Source organism: Neovison vison, chromosome 7, assembly GCF_020171115.1.
Source record: "Neovison vison isolate M4711 chromosome 7, ASM_NN_V1, whole genome shotgun sequence".
Taxonomy (NCBI): Eukaryota; Metazoa; Chordata; class Mammalia; order Carnivora; family Mustelidae; genus Neogale; species Neogale vison.
This window is the reverse complement of record NC_058097.1, coordinates 37,596,325-37,614,588: the sequence shown is the minus strand read 5'-3', so window position 1 is coordinate 37,614,588 and position 18,264 is coordinate 37,596,325. Positions and strand designations below refer to the sequence as shown.

The 18,264-nt window shown below is 51.8% G+C and overlaps 1 protein-coding gene across 4 annotated transcripts; it reads left to right on the top strand.

Annotated features, from left to right (window-relative positions):
* Positions 1-478: 478 nt before the first annotated feature.
* Positions 479-9,787, top strand: C7H19orf12 (chromosome 7 C19orf12 homolog). 4 transcript variants are annotated; one of them, XM_044256234.1, is made up of 3 exons: positions 479-542; positions 4,945-5,115; positions 8,738-9,787. In XM_044256234.1, the coding sequence occupies exons 2-3, from the start codon at positions 4,956-4,958 to the stop codon at positions 9,001-9,003; spliced, it is 426 nt and encodes a 141-aa protein (XP_044112169.1). In that variant the 5' UTR covers positions 479-542; positions 4,945-4,955; the 3' UTR covers positions 9,004-9,787. The 4 variants fall into 4 exon arrangements, with proteins under 4 accessions (XP_044112169.1, XP_044112168.1, XP_044112167.1 ...); XM_044256233.1 differs by lacking the exon at positions 479-542 and adding an exon at positions 853-891; XM_044256232.1 differs by lacking the exon at positions 479-542 and adding an exon at positions 976-1,781.
* Positions 9,788-18,264: the final 8,477 nt, after the last annotated feature.

Below are 18,264 nucleotides of genomic sequence, written 5' to 3'. Positions count from 1 at the left end.
GACTAACCCCCCCTGCCTCACTTCTATCCGTCAAGTGGCAGGGGGCGACCATGCCTAGGTGGCAGGATTAAGTGTCAGGGCTCATCCATGGAAAGCCCCCAGAGCCTTTTTCAGATTTCTGATGGTTCAAGGCCAGCCTGTGTGTGTGTGTGTGTGTGTGTGTGTGTGTTTCAGGGTGCGCGGTGGGGAGGGAATCTTCTCCGTGCTCCCTCTGAAGGACTGCCTGCAAGCCCACCACACACACCTCTGCCCCCTCCCAAGAGGTTCCCCGAAGCTGGACTCCCCCTTTGTTGGAACCCTAGGAGTGAAGCCAGAGCTGAGCCTGCTGACCCAGGGCCCCCCACCAGTGACCGCACCTGGAGGGGTGGCACCACATGCTGGACTTCGGCCCATACATTGAGCAAACAGGAATTTAGCCCCTGGGACTTCCAGGGGTCACGGGGCTGTCTTCCGCGCGGGCGGAGGGGAAGGAGGAGGGCCTGTGGGCCGCAGGAGCAGGAATACTGAATCCCGGGCTGAAGGCCTCCTCCAGCTTCGGGAAGGTGCAAGGGGAGCCCCCGTAACACGTGCGCGGGCTGCGGAGGGGGCCTGGCGCCGGCGCGACACAGCGCAGCCTTAAGGCACCGGGACTGCAGTCCGCCCGCCACACCCGGGCCCCGCCGGGGCCGGAGGAGGAGAGGCGCCGCCTGAACCCTCGGGCTCCTCGGCGGGGCCCGGCCGGCGGCTACGCAGGCGCGGCGCGGCGCCCGGTGCGCGGAGACCGGAAGACCCCGCGCGGGCGAGCCGGAAGGCGGTGGGGGGTGGGGTCTGCGCGCCGGGGCGGCCGCGGGGGCGCGGAGACCCTGGGCGGGCGGGGGCCGGAGGGCGCGGGGGACTGACCGGTCCCAGCAGGTGAAGGGCTCGGTGCGCGGGCGCGGCGCGGGGGAGGCGGAGCGCTGGGGCGCGGGGCCCGGGGGGCTGCGGAGCCGGGTCCACGCCGCTAGGGTATTCATTTCCCTCAGGAAGACCCCGGGGCACGGAGAGGCTGACGTCACGCCCGAAGTAAGCGGCCGCGGCAGCTGGGGTCACAACCCCAGCGGCCTGGTAGGGCTGTGGCTCCCCGCGGGGCGCCACGTAGTGACCCGGATGTGTGTTTGAGCTCCCCAGCTCCCCGCCTGTCCCTGCCCTCCTCAGTAACCCGGGGTGCGCGTCACCCTCCTCTGCGTCCCAGGTGCGTGGGTGGGGCGGCAGGCGTTAGAACTGCGGGACAGAGTCCTAGAAGGATCCTCGGTGAGTCAGCACCCCTGGCCTCGCCCTGCGGGGAAAGTTCAGAGATCATCAGGAGTGGATGTCAGGCATCTCAGAGGGGACAATTCCTACGGTGGGGACTGGTGGCTTCTTTAGCCTTTAAAAGAGGAAGCGGGGGACTTTGAGAGGTTGCAGATGACCTACTTATGGGTCCCTGGTCAGATACGGTCGCCCTGCCAGCGCCTATGGAAGACAGAAGGCAAGACCTGCTCAGCTTTGGCCTCTGTGGCTGCGAAGATGGTCCAGGGGACTTGCTCTTTTGATTTTTCGAGAGAAATCAGGAATCAGATGGATGCGAAATCTTATTTTTAAATACTGGCAACACTTCGGTCATTGAAAAGTCTGGGGGGCTAATCTGACAGTGCTGGTGGGGTCCACATGGGACCTTTGCACCACAGCCTGCAGAGGTGAGGACACAAGACTTGCAAGAGTCAGGCCACACAGAGGAGTTTCATAAATTCCAACAGAGAAGTAGAAAGTACTGAGGATGGCAGGTGAGCAAGATCACTCTGACTCCTTAAGAGGCTCTGCTTTTCCTTTTTTTTTTTTTTTTTTTTTTTAACACAGTGCATGTGGGTTTAGCTCTGAAGCCTTCCTCTCCCAGCTCTCTCACAATCTGGTCCATCTCAAAAAGCCAGGCTGCAGTCCCAGGGATGGGCTCATTTCCCTCTTCCCCAGAACCTTGCTGTCATAAGCAGACCAGCCTGGTACTTGCAAGAAACCAGGGCTTCAAGTTGGCATTTGCCTTCCCTGTGGCTGGCAGATGGGCTTTCTGTGACCAGAGCCCGTGTTGTGGACAAATCTGATTCTGAAATAGGTGTGATATGGGGAGGGGAGACTCCATTCCCACCCTCTGAGGTCTGTCCCCTCCAGAGTACTCTTCCTCCCTCCTCCCTCCTTACTGGCTTCCTTGCTGCTCACGGACAAAGGCAAGCTTGGAGTGGGAGGGGAAGCAGGACTGACTTCCTTCCTCAATCTGGCAGTCCCCGAGAAGTCAGGAGGGTGGGCTTTCCAGCAAGGACTCAGGAGATGGGGTGACAAACCTTTCTTCTACAAGAGTCTATTGATGCTCTGAAGTCTAAAATGATTCTCACATGGAAATTAAACCAGCTCTGTCTTGCATTGAGACAGCCACAGTGCCACGTCTTGCTGTGCTGTGAAGCTGTTGAACCCAGCCAGAGGTGGGCCTCTCGTGCCCTCCCACACACCAGGACACCTGCTGGCCCTCCAGGTCTGCAGAGCCCTGGGCTCCTGCCTTGGGCTGGTCTGCCTGGGCTGAGTGGAGGTTGGGAGTAAGTAGTCTTTGCATGATGATGTTTTATTAGCCCCCGTGGGTTTGTATGAAGTCATTCAGAGTAGGTGAGAAGCTAGGTTTTTAGAGGGACCACAGAGTGTGAAGTGGCTGTTTCCTGCCTCCTATCTGTGCATTTTCTTGCTGTGCAGAAAGTGTTTCCAGAGTGTAGGTCTATAATCGTGCAGAAACCCTGCTTTAAGAGCAGTGTCTGGGCAGAGTGCCCTGGCCAAGAAGCCAACTTGGCAGCCATGCTTGGGGTCTTTGTGTGCCTGGAAATGGGAAGCTCACTGCCACCCCCAGAGGGGCCTTCCTGGGTCCGAATTTCATCTCCCTTTTTCCCAGCATAATGGACATATAGAAAGCTGGATAGAAACCAGATATAAACTATCTGACGATTAGGTGTTTTACAGGAGAATTGTTAGCTTCTTCAAAGTTTTACCATGGAATTAATTCCTTTGATTATCAATATATGAATTAAATTAGTATTTGAAATAAAACTCATTTGCATAGCTTTACAGCACCATGGCTACTGGGTATATCAAGTCACAGCTTCCATCCCCTCATTTCTCAGCGACCTCTGCCATGTGCAGTCCCTTTGCTGTTATAAGGCTATTTTATTATTGTGACCTTCGTGTGTGAACAAGTCATGACCCTCACGTGGGCTCTCTTCCAGGGTGGAGAAGGCGGCATGGACTCTGTCTACAAGGGGTTGCAGTAGTGAGCAAAGGGGCAGGAAGCTCGGAGGTGTGCTGGCAGGTCCAGGACACATGGTGCCAGAGCGGGGGCAGGCATTTCTGACTTCTCCTCTAGTCCCTTGAGCACCCCTGCAGGGTCTGACCCTCCATTGCCTCTACACCCCACTTGTTCAAACAGACATTTTGGGGGGTGCTTGTTTGCACTTTCTGAACTCGAGGACTAAGCAGCCATTGTCAGGTGTCTGGGTCATGGTCTCTTAGAGTCTTGCTGTCCAAAGTGGGGTGTGCTTGTGGAGAATCACTGATTCAGAACATGGCAGGGGCGAGAGCCCAGGACACTTCTTACCTCTCCTAGGACTACAGAGAAATTCTGAACCCCGACGTGGTGATCCAGCAGACCCAGAAGCTTGTTCTAGGGGCTCAAAATTCTCTTCCAGGATTGAGAGGATGATTCTACATGAGTGGCTGGTTCTGGATTTTTGTTGGGTCAAAAGGAGACGTAACCAAGAGTTCTTGAGCAAAGGGTCTGCCCCAAACTTTGCCAGGTTCCTTTAGGCACTGCTTGCATGAAAAGGGGAGTGAAGTAAAGGAAGTACCTTCCAGCCTTGGGTCCAGTTGAAGCCACGAGGAGAAGCACCAGCCCATGGTCTCTTTGATTTTACTTCCGGGTCCTGTCAGGTTTCCTGTCAGTGTTGTGGCTCTCTATTCCCCCTGACCCTGGGGCAGAGCCCACCCTGCCTTTGCCCTGTGTGCCTGCCAGTTTCCCACCAGTGTGGCCAACACTTTCCTGACCACAAGAATTATTCTAAGGTCATTGTTCCAAAGGTCCATCTGTCTGTCTATCCAAACACATGAAAACCTCTGGAATTCTTTGGTTTATTTTCTTCTCTGGTTGTTCCATCTTACTGGTCATCCTTAGGGCCGTCCTGTCCCTGCCTTTACTATGCCCCACACAGAACTGGATGGGTGTTAGGAGCGGTTGCTTATAGAAAAGCCAGTGGTGTGTATCAGTAACAAACATTCATTTAGAGCCATCAGGTCTCAGGGCCGCGTGTTCCGGACTCACAACAGGTACTTTGCATCCATTCCCCTCAGACCTTTCCAGAATCCAGCTTGTAGGTGGCTTATCTCCCTTTACAGGTGAGGAGTCTGATGCTCGGCTCAGGGTCACGGGGCAGGCAGGTGTGCGCACAGGCCAGGATGGTCACGGAGCCTAGTACTTTCCCCTTCTCGGGCTTGGCATGAGCTCTGTTGTCCTGTCACACGACAGAGGACTCGAGGCTGGGATGTTCTGCCCTCTGCCAGGCTCTGTGCACTGGGGCTGCCTGAGCCAGCAGGAAGGCCACAGATAGGAGAGGGCACGCTTGCCTCACTTGTGATGAACAGATGCAGCTTGTGGCTGGGCCTGTTCCGTAATCTGTCATGAATGAGAAGTTATGCAAGGAAGACCTCTCGTGCATTCTGCGGGTTCTGTGTGCTTATTAACTAGCGGCTCCCCAACTTCTTCTATGACAAGGGACCCATCCCATCACTGGGTGTGTTGGTTCCGCATACAGCAGAGCTCCTGTTCTCTGCATTAGGCTGTCCTCCAAACTCTAGCAAGAGTGACATTTGGGTGCAAATACTCTGACACTCATTAAGAGTTTCCCTTTGAAATGCTTCCTTCAGGGCTCGCCAAGATGCCCATCGTGATGGAAGATGTCATGAAGCTGCTGTGCTCCATCTCTGGGGAGAGGAAAATGAAGGCGGCCGTCAAGCACTCTGGTACAGGTGCCCTGGTCACAGGGGCTGTGGCCTTCGTTGGTGGTCTGGTCGGAGGTCCCCCTGGACTAGCTGTTGGTAAGTGTAAGCTTCCTGCAGGGGCAGCCAGCTCAGGGGTGTTGTAAAAAAGGCCTTTGTTACCACAGAGACCTTACAGAAGTCCCTGTCCTGTGGGAGATGTTTGTCGAGTTGAGGTTGCTTCTGTGACATGGTCTTTGTGGCCCTAATTCATCCCATTGAAAACACAGGCTTCTGAGTGTGAAGGTCTCAGACATGCAGGGTATTCTTGCAAATGACATATGACTCATGCAGACCTGGAGGGCGCCTCTCCCCTCGGGGATGTGCCTGGACCTCTGAAGATATCAGGGTGTCCTGGGTCCCTTGGATGGTCTCCTTCCCCTGTCACCATTACATGTCACTGCAGAAGGGAAGCAGGGAGGAAGCTGGGAGGTGCTGAGCACCTCCTAGGAGCAGATGCTGTCTGGCCATTTTATGAGCTCATTCATGGAGACAACCCCGTTCTGAAACCAACAGTCTAATGCAGCAAAAGCAGCAAACAATCCTAGGATGGTCATCCCGGTCTCCCATTTTTGCCACCTTCTACTTGAGAGCCAGTTTTTGGCTATGAATGAAGGTTTGGCTGATTTTCCCATCATTTCTTGGAGCCAGGAAAGGTTGCTTCCTACGTCTTAGGAGTAGGAAGGATTCTGGTGTGGTCTCCCCCTTGGGCCAGGGTGGCACCAGAGAGCGGGCTGCTGTGTGGGTCTGACATGTAGAGGGGCTGGATTATGCCTCCTGTGAGGTGCCTCACACGGACCCTGCAGCACAAGGGAGTGACAAAGGCATGGTCTGCTGCACTGGGCTAGGCAGATACCTTACTGAATGCCTGCTCTGTGCCGGGCAGCCTGTGCTGGGGACGTGGGAGAGCTCACAGCACTGCCTGCCATCCTCCCATGAGCACAGGCTGGGGAGGTGACTGCCTGTCTGCCCAGGTTGGCTTCTGTTTCCGGCTCCCGGCATGGCTTCCTGCTCTGTTCTGCCTTTCTGTGGCAGGATTGGTGTTCAAGGACGTTTCATGATGCAGAGCTCACACTGAGGAGTAAATCAGTATGTGGGTGACCCCAGACCTTCCACTATACATTTCCCTTTCCCACCCGTGAATTAGGGAGTCAGCTTCTCACCATCCAAGAAGCAGCCAGTGGGGGAGGAGACGTGGCCACGGCCTCTTTCCTCAGTGACATTCTTTATCTCTGTCCCTGTCCCCCCATCTAAAGTGCTCAGGGGAGGGCTTGATGGGATCATTTATCCTATAGCTGTTCCCAGATGCCATTGTGGGAGCACATATCTTTTTTTTTTTTTAAAGATTTTATTTATTTATTTATTTATTTACTTGACAGAGAAGGAGAGGGATCACAAGTAAGCAGAGAAGCAGGCAGAGAGAGAGGCAGGGAAGCAGGCTCCCCTGCTGAGCAGGGAGCTTGATGTGAGGCTTGATCCCAGGACTCTGAGATCATGACCTGAGCCAAAGGCAGAGGCTTAACCACTGAGCCACCCAGGTGCCCCGGGAGCACATATCTTATTCAGATTCTGTCAAAGCTGGTAGAGAACAGGACGTCTGCCAGGGGAACCTGGGAATTTGCTCCTTGAAGCCACTAGTCGTGGGCAGAGCATCATTTTACCCAGAAAACCAAGGAATTTTCTCTTGTCCAAAGAGTTAGTAATTTGCTGGTCGATATTCCTGGCGATTGTTTGCATGAAGTGCTGCTCGAAATCAAATATTGACATTCTCATAAAGGTTTAGTGCAGTTGATTGAAATGTTTGTCAGCTCTGAGCTCTTTATGGGTGTTGTGGGCTAAAGTGCAGTAAAACCTGTAAATGACTGGTTTCCCCTCCCCGAATCCTCCCTTCTTTTGGAGCAGAGGGGAAGGCTGACCAGGGGCATTGCTCAGTCTCTTGGGCCTGATGCTGGCCTGGGCTCAGCCCCAGGGGAGCTGTGTGCTCCAGATGCCTCCACACTTGGCTTCCTGAGAGGGTGCAGGTTTTACTGCCTGCTGGCGGGGTCCAGCCCACAACCGGGTTCTCTCTGGCCTGGGCTGTATTCTCTCAGACAAACCTCTAATTCTGCAACAGTAGTAGAATTATAGACACGTTGGTGAGACTGTGCAGAGAACGCCCACATATCCCTCACCCAGTTCCCGTAACATTACCACCACGGTGCACTTGTGAAAAGAAAGAAACCAACACTGACGTGTCCCTACTAACTGGTCTCCAGACTTTCTTTGTACTTTGCCCGTTTTTGCATTACGATCTTTTCCTGTCCCAGAATCCAGCTCAAGGGATCACAGAGCATTTAATCCTCACATCTCCTTACTTCATCTCCCCAGCTCTGTGACAGTTGCTCGGACTTTGCTGCATTCATGGCCTGGGTACTGGTGAGGAGTCCTGGGCAGTTATTTGTAGAATGCCTCTCCGTTTGGGTCGGCCTGATGGTTGCTCATGCTTAGCCCGGGGTTGTGGACCTTGGGAAAGCATACGGCAGACAGCGGTGGAGTGCCTGTCTCATAGCGCCATTTCAGGGACATGAGACACCCACAGCCTCCCTATGTCCACCTCGATCCACTGGTTAAGGTGGTGTTTGCCGGTTTATCCACTGTGGAGTCAGTGTCTCCCCTTTCCATGCTCTGCTCTTTCAGAGAGAGTCACTAAGTCCAGCTGGGCTGCATCTATTAATATCTGATGACCACTATTTAATAATCATGAAACTTTTTCCAGGATACACATGTGGGATTCCGTGTGGTAGCAGTGGGCTGGCGAGGGGTAGCCCCCGCCCCTTAGACACGACCCCGTCCTTCATCACCCAGAGGCTCACTCAGCCCTCTTCACTCCTCTCAGCTACCTGCCTGTCCCCGGAGGGCACCTGAGTTTGAGACCCCTGGCCCAGGGCGCCTTCCTTAGCAGACCTGCCCCCCACCCCCGATCATATAGAAGTTTCTGTAGACATAAGGGCTTCAGCCTTGTGCATCTTATTCCCATAAGTCCTTTAAGTCCCAACGTTGTGCACCTGAAATTTGATCATAAATTTACCTTTAAAAATAATGGTTATGCCCTTTTGGGGTCACAGGAAGAAAAATAGTTGAGTGAGTTATATTCGATAGTTATCATCATACAGCTCTCGAGGGCTGGCATGAAAAATAGTTGCTACCCGGGTAAAGGTCTCCTTCTGTGTCCCCAGGGTCCGTTAGCCACAGGATTTCACTGGAAATTTCCAGAGTTCAGGGGCAAAGAGCATAGTATGGAGAAAGCTCAGCCTCACCACTGAGATGATTTCTCCTTGCAAATGCACTGGCTTCTCAGCTGTGTCCTTTAAGATGAGAGTTTCATGGGAAGCAGGAAACCTGTGGGCCCTGGAGAAGATTTCAGTTCTCAGAGCTGTGCAGTGGGAGATGCTTTGTGCTGCGTCTCTGAGTGCACAGCTTAGGGAAGGGCACATTGGGTGTCAATTATCTGAGCCAAATGGACTGAGGACCCCAGAAACCCTTGCCTGCTGCACCTTGGGGTAAAGCAGACATGAAGCCGAGCCTGTTCCCACCCGTGTGTGAATGTGCTCACTCGTCACGGCAGTGGACGAGCTCCCAGCAAGTGTCTGAGGCCACCATTTATGAATAAGGACCAACTAACCGAACCTTCCTTGTTTTCAAGGTGGGGCTGTGGGGGGCCTCTTAGGTGCATGGATGACAAGTGGACGGTTCAAGCCGATTCCTCAGATCATAATGGAGCTGCCACCCAGTGAACAGCAAAAGCTCTTTAATGAAGCCTCCACCATCCTCAGGCACCTGGACTGGACGGACGCTGTGCAGCTGACCACACTGGTCATGGGCAGCGAGGCCCTGAAGCAGCAGCTGCTGGCCATGCTGGTCAACTACGTCACCAAGGAGCTCCGGGCCGAAGTTCAGTATGATGACTAGGTCGTTCCTCCTGGAAGTGGGGATCTCATTTAGATGATTCCTGGGCCTCCCAGGTGGGGACGGGGAGTTGGGGAAGCCCCACACCATCATGTATTACCTAAATGGAGTGAAACCTGCTGGAGAAGCTCCTATTGTGCTGTATCATGTTCTGGAAATTATTTATGAAGACACTGGATTTTGGGTCGTGTGCACTAATAATGCATAGTGACACCCCTTTTGCTTGGAGGCTGGTGAAAAGTGAAGCCGTGCCTGCTGCAGACGTGGACGACAGCTTCTTGAATCCACGGTCACTCATACGGGGGCACCGCAGGAGGCCTGTGTGTTCCGTCTCCTCACCTGCTATGATGAGCCCTGTCTGAAGCACCTGTTACAGGACTGGTTCCTCCCCTGGGGCTCAGGGGCTCAGGGCCCAGAGCTGCCCCGTGCCGGAATCATGTTTACCTCATGTGTCGCCTCCCTGACCAGTGGCTGAGTGGCCCCATGGAGGGGCAGTTGCCTCGGGAGCGAAGCCAAAAACATCCAGGCACCCAACCCTTCTCTACGCAGCATACCTGGGCCCTCATCTTCCCAGGGGCTTCGTCTCATCATCGGACAAGTCGTGGTAGTTCTTGAATTTTGCTTTTAAAATGAAGTACTTAAAGCAAAGAAAATGACTCTTTCTGATGTGGTGGGATCTAAGCAATGCGTCTACCCTGAATTTCCCCTAATACTGTATTCCCTTGGCTTTCAGAACCCTAACTTGACTAGGTATCATCAAATTGCAATAAATGTTTTCTGAACAGGACTTTTCTCACACATTTTGTGTCAAAGCCTCTCTCATACCCAGGGTCATACACGCAGCATACAAGGGAAGGTTCGGGATTTGTGGCTTTAAGGAATGACAGAAGCCCCCCAAGACCAGTGCCTGAGACCAGCTTTCCTGCTTTGTCCCCTCTGTGCTGTCAGTGTGTGCACAGGCTCGAGCCGCCCCCAGGTCCCCAGGCCCCAGGGCAGGACAGCGACTTAGGGCTCCCTCTGATGGGAAACAGCGCAGGCCTCCCTGGAGTATGGAAGCAGGCACCCGCTGAGGAGAGTTGGTGTTCTGACACCTCTGTGTGTGTAGAGAAAACTTGAGGATGAATGAGAACGCATCTGACTAAGGCCAGGGAGGGACTTCAGCAGACGTCAGGGCAGGACCTCTGAACTAGGACCGCCTGTCCCCTGGGTCTGGGAGCGTTGGACCCAACACATGAGCAATGAATGGGTGAGGCTTCCCCCAACCCCCCATTCACCTTTCTTGAGACTCACAGACTCAGGGTCCTACTTGGGAGGTCCTGCCCTGATGTCTACTTGAAGTCCTTCCCCTGACCAGCCTGCCTTTATTCTTGGGAAAAACCCTGACCTAACTCCTCAGGAGTTTCGGGTCAGACGGGGCAGGCCTTGCTGAGTGAAGTCTTACTCACTACTACTCTGACAGTCTTTTGGAGAGATTCCTCCAAGTGAAAGTTCTGGATTAAAAAGTAGGCGATATTTGTGAAGGTTGTTATATTCGGTCAAAATTCATTCTGGACAGTGAGTGTCGATAACTTGGTCTCCTGACACAGGGTTTGGGGGTACGCATCTCACTGTGCCCTCACCAAGAAATAGGATGATGGTCTTGAACCTTTATTGATTTGGTGGGGAACTCCCACCATCTTGGTTTGATTCGTTTTTCTTTGCTAGTGGGGGTGACAAGGCCGAGGTCGCCTGCTGTGGCCATCTTCCCAGATGGGGTTGAAGCCCTCTGGGCCCCCGTGCCTGATTCCCAGCAGAGGGTGAGGGGGCCCCCGGCTTGAGCAGAGGGCTGGCCCCTGTGGCTGGCAGGGCGGTGTCTGGCTGGGCAGTGGCCGCAAGGTAGGCAGGAAACAGCAGGGGGCTGCCAGCAGGGCAAGGAGGCAGCTGAGGAGGAAGCCTTGGTGAGGGGACCCAGTAATTATAAAAAGAAACCATCTGTTCTGGGCCGGTTATTAACCTGCTTTGGGTGTTGACATGACAGCGATGAGCAAGATTTTTCACAGGCAGATGGTGTATTTTTATCTAGAATGAACTTTTTTATTTTTCTGTTTTTTGAGATGTCTAGCTTGGAAGTAAACATGACTGGGGTGTGTTGCAATGCGGGGCAGGGGTGGAGGTGGGGCTCCAGGTTTGGAAGGAAGTGGTCCTCTCCTCATTAATTATTGCGAGGTGCCATCTAGTGGGCAAGTAGGGCATCCTCCCTCTTTTCCCTCCCTGCCTTCCTGGGTCACCTGCCAGGCCAGCATGTGGCTCCACAAGGAGACCTTTTATGAGTTTCCCTGGGGAGGGGGCTGGGGTCTTCCTGAGATTTTAATAAGCCAGGAACGGAACATCAGCCACATCTCCTGCAAACTTTCTTGCGGATAAACCCGAATGTGTGTAATTCTGAACAATCAACATATGGCAACTAAGAAATACCAGGAATTCGTCTGTATCACACAGGGAAAGGGGACTGTCTGATGCATTCTCAGTTTGTTGGAGGGGATAAATGACTATTAGCTGGAGGAGGCTTCTTGGACGACTGTGATAACGGTGGGTCAGAAGGTGAAGCTGGGGTCTGGCCGGCTGACTTGCAGCCTCGGGGCAGCTGTGGGTTCCCCACATGCCGGCAAGCAGAAGGAGCAGGAAAGGGTTTCTCTCGACTATCGAGATGGTGGCTGTTCCTTAAATCTGCGTAAATTTTAACGGAAGGACGTTACTCATTCTCATCTGCAATTAAGAAAATGCCAGGATAATATCCAGGCAGTGTCTGTTACGTAACAATCAGTTGGTACAAATAAAAACAAATGCTCAATCCCAGAACTGGCAAGGCTGGAGGAAGTCACCACACAGAGCACAGGCACGCACCATGGGCGCAGGTGCACACCTCACGGGGCCGGAGAACGTACATGGTGATGCCTTCCGCTGGGAGGGTGACTTGAAGAAAAGAAGTCACAGGAACCATAAAACTGTATATATTTTCCAGCCAACACATTTCACTTTGGGGAAACATTCCAATAAAATAATTCAAGTGGAAAGAAGATAGAGATAGTCATAGCACTGAGGTTTACGGCAGCAGGAGAGAAGGGAGCCAGTCCAGGGCTGAGCAACCAGGACAGAGTCAAGCTGTCTTTGTGCAGTACCATGGCCGATTTTAATAAGTTGTAAATGGGGATGGGTGTACGAAGTTCAGTAACACTGTTCCACACACATTATTTACCTTACAGCAACCTCACACGAGCGTGCATGTGAGAGGAGAATAAAGAGAAAGACCAATTGTAACAGGTGCTGCGGACCTACCGGCTTCCCAGGCAATGAGACCATGGCTCAGAGGAAGCAGAGGCAGCCAAGCATCTCCAGGTTCAGCATCTTGTGCCTGGGGCGACTCCAGTGTTGGAAAATGGGTGTTACTTTCCTGTCCCTAAACCAAACAAGAACCAGTCCGGTCCCCTCTCCCCAGGGCTGCCTCCCAGGGACTGTCCAAGGCCACCTGCACTGGGCTCCAGCTGTGTTCCCACAAGGCTGTGTCCTCATGAGACTGCCCTGGGGGCCCTACCTCCTCGGAGACATGGCCCCGCTGTAAGACACACTTGTAAGGTTCATCCCCGGGCGACAGCACAGGTGCCCATGGACTGAGGCAGGAGGGTCTGCCATGCTGGGGCCATTTTCAATGTGCGGTCCTCTCTCTCCAGTGACTCTCCAACAGAATCTCATACAAGCCACAAATGTGAACCACATATATAATTTTAGATTTTCTAGTAACCACATTTTTAAAACTAAGAAGAAACAGATGAAATTCATTTAATAATTTAACCCAATATCCTACCATACTATCATTTCAACATGTAATTGATATAAATGATTATTAAGATCTTTTCCTTTTTTAAAAATATTAAGTCTTTGGAACCTGGTGCATATGTTTTGCACTTGCAACACATCTCCATTCTGACTACCGACGTGTCAATCCACATGTGGCCTGTGGCTAGCATGTTAGGCCTCACAACTCTGTAAGATACATGATAGAAAGTGTAAAGATGAAAGATTTTCCACGTGGGTTGCCAGTGATGTGGACATCACTATAAGGGCTGGGAACCTCTTTCTGTCCCTTCTCTGTTGTGAAGTTCAGCATCTGGGCTTCTTGGAGGTCAAGAGCAGCTTGGATGGTGGTGTGGACTGAATTGTGTGTGTGCCCTAAATTAACGTGCTGAATGTGGGGTCTTTGGGAGGGGATGAGGGTTGATGAGGTCATGGTGGGGACCCTCAAGAAGGGATTAGTGCCTTTATGAGAAGAGACACCAAAGCCCTCACTATCTCTCTGCCTTGTGAGGACACGGCAGGAGGACAGCTGTCTGCAAGCAAGGGCTCCTGTCAGAATCCAACCATGCTGACAACCTCTTCTGGGGCTCCCAGCCTCCAGACTGGGAACAGGAAATGTCCATTGTTAAGTACAAGTCCATTGTTAGTTAAGTATCCAGTCTTTGGTATTTGTTGTGGCAGCCCAAGCCCACTGAGGCAAATGGGGCACTGGGGGAGTGAGGACTACTGGTGACTCCCTCCCCACCCTCTCTAATTAGATTTGGGGGCGATGGCGTCATCTTCCTGTGTTGAGATGACAAGCTGACCTCTGCATGACTAAAGATCTCCTCCTTGGAATGACCCTGACCATCCTCAGGAGAGAGCTGCTACCTGCAGCTTCTAAGAACCAGCTTCCTCCTTACATCCCAGCACAGAGAGCCCTCAGAGGCCTTGGATCCCTCCACTCTCTCTCCCGCTGCACCTGTTTCAGTTCATCATCCCTAAGCTCGGGGGGGGGGGGGCGGCAATGTTGCTGGCAAGTATCGTGCATTTTCCCAGCCTACTTCCACTCCCACTAACCTCTTCCTCCAGCTCCCAACCCTCATCCTCTGCTTCTCTGCAGTGCTGACTTGGTGTCTGTGTCACTGCAGAAAGGAGAGAAAGTTCACTGCTGACATCAGTGCCCATCTCTTCTGCTACTACACACTGACCTTGACCTTGACGATGCCAGCCCCTCCACTGGGCACCCCTCTCCCTCTGGAGGCTGCTGCTCCAGTCATTCTCTTCCTTCCCCTTCATCACCATTCCCAGATCTGTGCACGGTGTGGCCCAGCGGCACACACACACCTGGGTTATTTCTCCCACAGTAAAAAACAAGAGGGGTGCCTGGGTGGCTCAGTTGGTTAAGCGGCTGCCTTCAGCTCAGGTCATGATCCCAGGGTTCTGGGATCGAGCCCCACATCAGGCTCCCTGCTCAGCAGAAAGCCTGCTTGTCCCTCTACCTCTCCCTGTGGCTCTGTCTACTTGTGTTCTCTCTCTCTATCTCTCTGTCAAATAAATAAATAAAGTCTTTAAAAGAAAAAACAGGAAATATGTCAAAAAGTTATCAGAACAATTCCACGGGGAGTAAATGTCTTTTCAACAGATGGCTCTGGGACAGATGTATAACCACATGGAAAAAAGTGAAGTTGGACAGCCCCCTACGTTATACCATATAAAAAATTAACTCAAAATAGATTGTTTCTTAGATTAAAACATGGGATAACCCTTTATGACCTTGTATGAAACATTGGTTTCCTAGATATGACACAAAAACACAAACAACCAAAAAATTTGACAAATGGGACTACATCAAGATTAAAAACTTGTGCTTCACAACTGAGAAAGTGAAACACACACACACACACACACACACACACAGGATGGGAGAAAAGAGTCATGTATCTGATAAGGGACTAGTATCTAGAATATATAAAGAACTCTCACAGTAAAGAGACACACAATCCAATTTTAAAACAGTCAAAGGATTTGCATAGATATTTCTCCAAAAATGATATTCAGATGGCCAATAAGCACATGAGAAGGTGCTCAGCATCATAATCATCAAAACCACAGTGTGGTGCTGTATCTCCCCCACACTGATGGCTAAATACAAAAGAAAGTGGTAAGTGTTGGTGAGGTTGGGAAGAAATTGGAACTTTTATATGTTGTTGGTGGGTACATAAAATGGGGCAGTCACTTTGGAAAACAATTCGGCAGTTCCTCAAAATATTAGACATAGAGTTACCATATGCCCCAGCAAGTCCAGTCCTAGGTGTATGCTCCAGAGAACTGAAAACATGTCTGCACAAAACCTTGTATATGAACATCCATTAGCAGCATTTTTTGTAACAGCTAAAAGGTGTTCACAATCTAGGTGCCCATCGCCTGAAGAATGGATAAACAGGATGTGGTTTATACACTGTATATAATATGCAACTGGATATTGTTCAGAAATAAAGAGGAATTATATACAGATACATGGTATAACATGGACAAACTTGGAGAGATGCTAAGTGAAGAAGCCAGTCACAAAAGACCACACAGTAAAGGACTGCACTTGTATGAAATGTCAGAATAGGTAAATCCATACAGACTGAAGGCAGATGGGTGGTGGTCAGGAGCTAGGGGAGGGGAGAATGGGCAGTGAACTCTCATGGATGTGGGGTTTCTCTCTGGGGTGGTGAAAATCCCCTGGAATTAGAGAGTGGGATGGGTGCACAATTGTGCAAATATACTAGCAATCACAGAACTGCAAACTTTAAAGGGTGGGTGGATTTTATGGGATGTGAATTATATCCCAGTAAAGTTGTTCTAAAAGCAATTTTTCCATCTCTAGCCACGGCTCCATTTCTCTCTCGTCCTTTGCAGTGAAATTCCTCAAATGACTTTGCCAGTTTGGCTCCTGTCCTCTGGGTGCTTTCCAGCGGTCCCCTGTTTCCACCACTCCACAAATGGTCTCTGATCATGGTGGCCACCTTGTAGGCGACACTGCAGTGATATCCGTGTTACTGAACACAGGTGGTTCTCAGTCCTCCTGCCCCCTGAGCACCTCCTAGGCAGCATCTGGCAGGCTGCTCCCTTATGCCCACCTCGGTTACACTGTCCCAGACCTCCTCCCCCTCGCCGGCTGCTCCTCCTTCACCTCTGCTGCCCCCATGTCCATTCTCTCCCGTGGGGCTCTAGTGCCTCAGCCCAGGTTCCCCCAGGCTCTAGTCCCTCCTGCACAATCTCCAACTTTACACTTGGAAACAGCTCCTGCTACTCACAGTCCCCACAACAGACCAGGCCCTGCTTCATCTCCCTGTCCTCTCACTCATCTCTGGCTGCTCTCCTTCTCTCTAGCCTTTCAAGCCACACTGACCTCTCCCAGCTCCATCACCAGGCTGGGGACATTCCCACCCCAGGGCATTTGCACTTGTTGCTTTCTCTGTCTTGGACGTTCTCCTCCCAGATATCTGACTCATTTCCTTCAGGTCTTGACTCAAGTTCACATTTTCAGTGACACCTTGCCTGGCCACTAAGATCTGAGATTGTAGCCACCCAGCCCCCACTGTCCCTGTCTCTGCATTGTTGTTATCTGTAGACTCAATCCTTGTAATGTCCTCCACTATATACTTATTCCCACCTACCCCCACGGAGAGGACCTACATCAAGAAGAGTGTTGAGATCACCTTTCCAGAAAGCAAATGGATAAAGGCACATCGAGGGAGCAGAGCTAATGAGGGGCAGGCGAGAGCCTTTCCACAGTGCGCCCCTCTGGATTGGACAGCTTCCTGGTGCTGGGAAAGACCCCACAGACGTGAGAGCGTATACCACCCATTCAGTTGTGTTTGTGGTCTGTCTCTCTTCACTAGTGCGAGCTCCATGAGGGGAGGGATTTTTGTCTGTTCGCTTCACAGCCGTGGCCCCAGTGCTGTAGGTGCTCAGTAAACTCTCGTGGAAGGAGGGAAGAAAATAATGTAGCAGGCAGGTTTTTTCGGATTTCATTTTCCATCTCACCTACACGCGGGGCAGGCCGAACACCCGCACCATCTCGGTCCCTGCCTCTCCTGGTGCTGGAGGAAAGGCTGCCTCCCGCCAGCTTGGTGAGGGGAGCTCCGAAGTCAGGCTGGTGTCTGTGCCCTTATTCCAAGCGACCCTCCAGAGTCACTGCAATGAGAGCGACCCGCAGTGCCCGGTCCTGGTGAGGACGGGGAGTACCTACAGCCTCCTCTGCTGAGGGGGTGCAACCTGGTCTAACTCCTGCAGGGAGCTCTCAGACAGCATCTGCTAAAGCCACATGTACCAGTGTCCTGTGGACCCAGCAGTACCGGCCCTATCATGCACCTGACAGAAGGGAGAGCTTTGTCCACCAAAGACATCCCTGGGAATGGTCACAGCAGCTTTATTCATGCCAACCCCCAAGCTGGAAACAATGCAAATGCATGTCCCCGGGAGAGCAGACACACAGTTGTGCAGGGCTCACTCAACAGTATATTCCACCACTGGAAAAACCCCAAGTACAGATGCTCACGCCAACATGGGGAGGGGTCATACACACGGATTTGAACGAAGAATTCTGAACCAAAAAAATGCATACGTCATATTCTATTTATACAAATTAAAAAAAAAAAAACCCCAACAACAACAAGGGAAAACTTCAGTGAACACTGGTTACCCTTGGAGGCAGGAACCCTGGGGAGCGCCCGAGGGAGCCATCTCTCCGGAGGTGGTGCTCATACACATGCACACTTCCGTGCACGCCCGTGTGTGTGTGTGTGTGTGTGTGTGTGTGTGTGAAGTCTCACTGAGCTGAAGTTTCACTAACTTCAGATTTGCGCACTTTACTAGATATAGGTTAGAACTCAATAAAAAAAAAACCCTCAAAGTCCCAGGGGGTGCTCCAGACGTCTGACTGCCCCCTCTTATGAGCTATGTGTCCCCCATGCTAATTTCCTCTTCATACTGCTCTGAAGACTTACTGATTCTCCTAACTGCTTACTCCTTCACCTTTGGAGAGCAAATCAATGTGCAAAGGCCTTGGACAGAACTGTAGAGGACCTGGGTACTCCCCGGAAGCCCCTCCTTGCAGAGCTCAGCGTTTCTGCGTCATTGTTGTCCTAACTTGACAAGGACTGGACGGCTTTGTTTCCCCAAATCAGGTTTGCATCTGAATTATGTTTGTTCCTCAGAGTTTTGACTCATGTGATAATCAGCTTGTGCCTGAGTGAGATGTCGCATTGTTCCTGACTTGAATCAAAGAAACAATCACTGTGTCCATTGTGCTTTTGAATGCTCTGTTTTCGTATCTTGGAGCTGTTCATCATTGGGTGCGTTTCTCCCTAATTGAATTGAATTCTGCACAGTGTCTTTGTCACAGCCTCATTCTGGGATGAATGTAGGGCCCCTGAGCCCTTTCCTGAGACCCTCGGG

What these genes read in the sequence shown, in the direction of transcription:
- C7H19orf12 (XM_044256232.1), top strand. An exon ending in TCCCCCTGGACTAGCTGTTG is followed by an intron (nt 5,116 to 8,737) that starts GTAAGTGTAAGC and finishes CTTGTTTTCAAG; the next exon opens with GTGGGGCTGTGGGGGGCCTC.